The 6,000-nt window shown below is 41.4% G+C and overlaps 1 protein-coding gene across 1 annotated transcript in view; it reads left to right on the forward strand.

Moving 5' to 3' along the window:
* The window catches only part of LOC126092242 (dipeptidase 1-like), a 704,929-nt gene extending 699,401 nt beyond the window's left edge, over positions 1-5,528 (forward strand). Inside the window, exon 13 of the mRNA XM_049907748.1 lies at positions 4,425-5,528. Coding sequence (XP_049763705.1) covers positions 4,425-4,526 — 102 coding nt within the window. The 3' untranslated portion in view covers positions 4,527-5,528. The remainder of the gene's footprint in view (positions 1-4,424) is intronic.
* Positions 5,529-6,000: the final 472 nt, after the last annotated feature.

The following is a 6,000-nucleotide window of genomic DNA, read 5'->3' on the forward strand; positions in this document are numbered from 1 at the left end:
CACTACTGTTACTACTGCTTCGATTGATAGTTAACTGTAAATTTACTAGATGTATCTATTTTCGACTTTGTCTTTTTTTTTTTTTTTTGCTTTCTTGGAAATTATGGTAGAAGGACAGAACGCTACTGATGGTTGGCGACTCTGGTTAGTGAACAACAAGTTTGTTCTTTGCCTAATCACACTATAATGTTCCAAAACGTTACTAAGATGCTGGAATGCCTATTACACAACTACAAAAACACTAGATCGATCTTACTTTCCGATGTGATGCTTGTAGTGCAATGTAGTGCTTATTATAAGACCTGTTATTGGCAACAGGCTCCTCTTGGTTAGTGATCAGCTTAAATACTTTTGGGCCAGACAGTATTCTTCAATACTTCGAAAATGTATTTGCGACCGTATACAGGGTGTTTCAAAAAGGAGTTTACATCTTTAAAATTCATATAAATTTATTGAAAGAAAATGTACAGCTGGGTTTAGTGTTATTTTGTATGGAAACACACAAACTTTTTTTACCTTAAGCTAAAGATGTCGTATGTGGCTTCCGTTGGTTATCCTGCACACATCGAACCGGAGGTCAATTTCTTCCCAATCTCGCTGTAGCACTGCAGTGTTACTTGCTCAGTGGCGGCGTAAATCTTGCTGTACGTTCGGGTAGAGAAGCCAGCACAGAAGGTACAAACACGATAACTTTGATGAAACCCCGTAAAAAAAATCGAGTGGTGTCAGGCCTGGGGAACGTGGGGGGCATGCAACTGGCGCACCACGGCCAATCCATTGGCCTGGAGGCGGTCATTGAGAAAATCCTGGACAGGTAGCGGGTTGGTGTACCGTCTTGCGTGATGTAAATAGTTCGTTCTTGGTCATCCGCATCGATCTGTGGTATCAATAATTGTTGTAACATATCGAGGTACACTATCCCGTTGATGGTTCTCTCACGGAAAAAAAGCGGCAGTTCACTTTGTACTTGCTCAATGCACAAGAAAAGTTCAGTTTACGGCTATCACGAACATGTTGCAATGTTTGAAGTGGATTTTTACTGCCGCAAATCCTACAGTTATGTATGTTACCCTAAACACTTCGACCCGTCTGGAAAGATGTTCAGATGTTGAAATGTGGATGAATTCGTAAGGGACCAAACTGCTGAAGTCATCGGTCCCCAGACTTACACATTACTTAAACTAACTTATGCTGAGAACAAGAAATGAAAATGGTTGAAATGGCTCTGAGCACTATGGGACTTAATATCTATGGTCATCAGTCCCCTAGAAACTTAGAACTACTTAAACCTAACTAACCTAAGGACAGCACACAACTCCCAGCCATCACGAGGCAAAGAAAATCCCTGACCCCGCCGGGAATCGAACCCGGGAACCCGGGCGTGGGAAGCGAGAACGCTACCGCACGACCACGAGATGCGGGCTGAGAACAAGACACACACCCATGCCCGAGGAAGGAGTCAAGCCTCCGGCGGGAGGGGCCGCGTAATCCGTGACATGGCGTCTCAAACCACGCGGTCATTCCGCAGAAAAGATGATTTTGTCCAAGAACTTTTCATCCTCGTGTAATCGATTTAACTTATCTGCACAGAAGTTCTTGCGAGCAATTTTCTCAGTGTCTTTTATTGCTTGTACGATCGTCAATCTGTACGGCTTCAAATGCAAACGGTTTCTCAACATACGCCAAACTTTACTATGTGATATTAGCAGTTCGCGAGATGCACGCAGGATTTATTTAGTAGGGCTGTTGGCAAAACGTTATCTCACTTGCTCAAAGACGTCGTCAGATGTGCTTGGACGACGTGATGCTTTCTCCTGTCCTACCAAGCACCCTGTTTCTACAAAACATTTATGCAACTCATAAATTGTAGGCCTACCAAGAGGATATTTAGCGTACTTGATACAGAAATTACGCTGAACTGTTGTCGCCGACATCGACCAAAACACACAGCTCGCACGCTCGGGTCCAGTGAAGGCAACCATCTTGAAAGCAACTACCGCTAGCGCTCATTTTGGTGCGATTCGGCACTATAGAACTACGCGAGACAAAACGTGATGTATTTCCCTACAAATTGACGCTACAGTCACATCTGTAGGTACTATGAATTAATTTCCATGAATTTTCAAAATTGTAAAGTCCTTTTTGAAACACTCTGCACTGTACCCACACACTTGCTCGCGAACTTATAATTTTCCAGGGGCACGTATTAAAACATTTTAGACCCAACTGCAGAATTTACGCCCAACACATGTATGCTCCACATCACAGATGTTTCTCAACTACATCTCTGCCTTCACCTCTATGACTGCGCGCACTCACGCCAACTTCATTTTGTTACACGAAAGATATTCTCTGTACTTTATATAATCACAACATCCCTGATATGGTCAGCGTGTTTACCGTAATGATGTGAGATAAATAATTGGTTCAAATGGCTCTGAGCACTATGGGACTTAACGTCTATGGTCATCAGTCTCCTAGAACTTAGAACTACTTAAACCTAACTAACCTAAGGACATCACACAACACCCAGTCATCACGAGGCAGAGAAAATCCCTGACCCCGCCGGGAATCGAACCCGGGAACCCGGGCGCGGGAAGCGAGAACGCTACCGCACGACCACGAGCTGCGGACGATAAATAATTCTTACCTATCCTATAAACATAAATTACTTTCTCACAAACACTAATTAATGACAAAACTTCTTAATATATTCATTAACAAAATGAGCAAGCAATAAAGGAAACAAAAGAAAAATTTGGAGTAGGTATTAAAATCCATGGAGAAGAAATAAATATTTTAAGGTTCGCCTATGACACTGTAATTCTGTCAGAGACAGCAAAGGACTTGGAAGAGCAGATGAACGGAATGGACAGTGTCTTGAAAGAAGGATATTAGATGAACATCAACAAAAGCAAAACGAGGATAATGTAATGTAGTCGAGTTCACTCGGGTGATGCTGAGGGAGTTAGATTAGGGAATGAGACACTTGAAGTAGTAAAGGAGTTTTGCTATTCGTGGAGAAAAATAACTGATGATGGTCGAAGTAGAGAGGATATAAAATGTAGACTGGCGATGGCAAGGAAAGCGTTTCTGAAGAAGAAAAATTTGTTAATTCTAGTGCAGATTTAAGTGTCAGGAAGCCGTTTCTGCGAGTATTTGTATGGAGTGTAGCCATGTATGGAAGTGAAACGTGGACGATAAATAGTTCGGACAGGAAGAGAACAGATGCTTCCGAAATGTAGTGCTACAGAAGAACGCTGAAGATTAGATGGGTGGATCACATAACTAATGAGGAGGTATTGAATAGAATTGGGGAGAAGAGGAGTTTGTGGCACAACTTGACTTGAAGAAGGGATCGGTTGGTAGGACATGTTCTGAGGCATCAAGGGATCACCAATTTAGTATTGGAGGGCAGCGTGGAGGGTAAAAATCGTAGAGGGAAACCAAGAGCTGAATACAATAAGCAGATTCAGAAGGATGTAGGCTGCAGTACGTACTGGGAGACGAAGCAGCTTGCACAGGATATAGCAACATGGAGAGCTGCATCAAACAAGTCTCAGGACTGAAGACCACAACAACAACAACAACAACAACAACAACATTAACAAAAAATGGTTATAGATTCAAGAAACTCAGTAAATGAAAAATACGTGAGGCACTGAGTTATAGTGTTACAATACCATTTCAAAAATTCAATATTGCGTCCATCTCAATCGTCAGCTGCCGTATCGTGTTGTTGGCACATTTTGTTTGACGATGGTATTGGGCGTAGCTATGAGTTCTTGGCGTGTTTCCGTCGTTGGTGAATGACAGGAGATGTTATTATTGGTAGTGTAAAACTTGTCTTTAAAAAAGCATTCAATTCGCGATCTGTGGAGCTTTGTCTTTCAATCAGTTTCTAACGGGCCGCTCTCAATGAAATAATGGTATGGCACTGGCCGACAGACACAGTCTTGGGTATTTCGGCCACCTGATACATGTACTTCGGCGCGTTGCGCGTCAGTGAAGATGAGAGGAAATGATAACACACAGAAAATTTCCCATCTGGTCGGGAACGGAATCCATAATCCTGGGATCTACAGGTAGTGATGCTAACCTTTAGACCCCTGCAAGTAATGCCTGCTTTGGCTAGGATTTAGGATTTCCGTGTTTCCGCTGACCGCTTACGGCTTATGCTGGGATGGATATTTCTTTCAGTCAGTCTCCACATATAATATTTAATGGCACTCCGAAGTGTCATCTCAATATAGGTCTACGGAATGCACATTGTAATTAAATCTAGTCTCTCAGAATCGAAAGAGGTGTGTGTTTCTAATTGGTTACTGTATTTGAAGGTGGCGTCACATGTATTTGCAATTACAACTTTCTAGAGTTTTCAACGAATCGTGATTGATACAGAGACCGAACACCTTATGTTGCAGGTAAAGGAAGAAATGCGTCTCCTGGCCATTGAACCGTACGAGGATGTGGTTCCCCCAGCGGAACTCGAGGGCAAGGACGCAGCTGGCTGTCTCGGTAGGTGAGGATCGGGAGCAGTCCATCACCGGGAGACTCCACACGCTCCTCCAAGTTAACACACAGAGGAGCAGCCTCTGTGTGCGTCGACCTGACTGCAATGGGCTACTGTCCTCTGCTTCGGGGGTTTCAGTACTCAACGAGCTCCACTGTTGTGGAAATCAGCAAATTCATCACCGAGTTCTACCGACAGTTCTAATATCCATTGTGGAGGGCTACCATGCAACAACTTACAGACTTTTCCTGGACAGTTCAGGCAGCACAATGTTCTGATTGTTTTCCATGCTCACAAAAGTGAATTAGTCTTCCCTTCATTCATGTTAGCAGATACTGATAATCCGTTCATCGATTTATTAATTTCCTCACAGAGTTTACGAACAGCAGAACACTCCGACGAGGATGTGTTTGTTTCGAAATTATACTTTCGCATTTAATGAATAGCAGTTTCGACGTTCAGTTGTCTTGTTACTACTTCGACTGGAGTGTGAAACGACTGATATCTACGACAAAGTGATAGAAGTGCCACTTCAGGAACATCAGGACGTAAGTGACTGTTTCGATTGAAGCAAAATAATGTCAGCGAACATAATCTGAACGAATAAATATGTGTAGATAAGCGCGACTAAAGCATTTACCGTGCAAAAATCAGAGTTGTCTATATTTATTCCGTTTTGTTACATGTTGTAGAATGCCTAAAATCTTATGTTGGACCAAAGCTATTGGAAAAGTACTAACCAGCGTATACGCATAAATAAATGTACAGAAGCATATGCATCATATCAATAAAAAGGAAATGTCTCCTTTATTCTCCTTCCTTACCTTACTAAAACAGTTCACAAGATTTTCGTACGCTAATTTCTAGCATGTGCTGGTATAGATTAATCGCCTGAAAGTTTCAAGCACAATGAATGAACATTAATTCGTATTTTCCTCCTAGCAACTGTTCTATTCTTAAATATTTCAATATTTTGTTATGTTGAGAGCGTACTGTAACAATTATTTTTAATAAGCGCTAAACCTATTGGTATAAGATATAAAATTTTCCCAAAATAAGTGTATAAAATCTACGAACTGATCTGATCTGTTTTAACATACTTTTGCGGGAAATTTTTCTTAAGAAAAATTTGTGTGTATTGTTTACGTTGAAGTCTGAGTAATGTTTAGTAATCCATTGTGTTTACCAGTGTGACACAAGTAATAATGAAGTTTCTTCTGAAATTCAGGTACAAACACTTTATTTACTTTTATACTAATATAACAAATTCTGTTAAATACATATATTATTTGGTCACTAATGCATTATACGGTAGCGGGTTACAATACAGTGTATGAAACATTATCCACAGCACAGTACAGAAACCAGACGGCAATTCTAAGTGGAATAGCATGAAAAGAACACAGTAGTTGAGAAGAAAATAAAACGGTGTTGTGGCATTTCCATGTTGCTCAGTAGGGAACCTTGAGAAAACAGTAAAGGGAACG

The sequence above is a fragment of the Schistocerca cancellata genome, chromosome 7 (assembly GCF_023864275.1).
Source record: "Schistocerca cancellata isolate TAMUIC-IGC-003103 chromosome 7, iqSchCanc2.1, whole genome shotgun sequence".
NCBI classification, from domain to species: domain Eukaryota; kingdom Metazoa; phylum Arthropoda; class Insecta; order Orthoptera; family Acrididae; genus Schistocerca; species Schistocerca cancellata.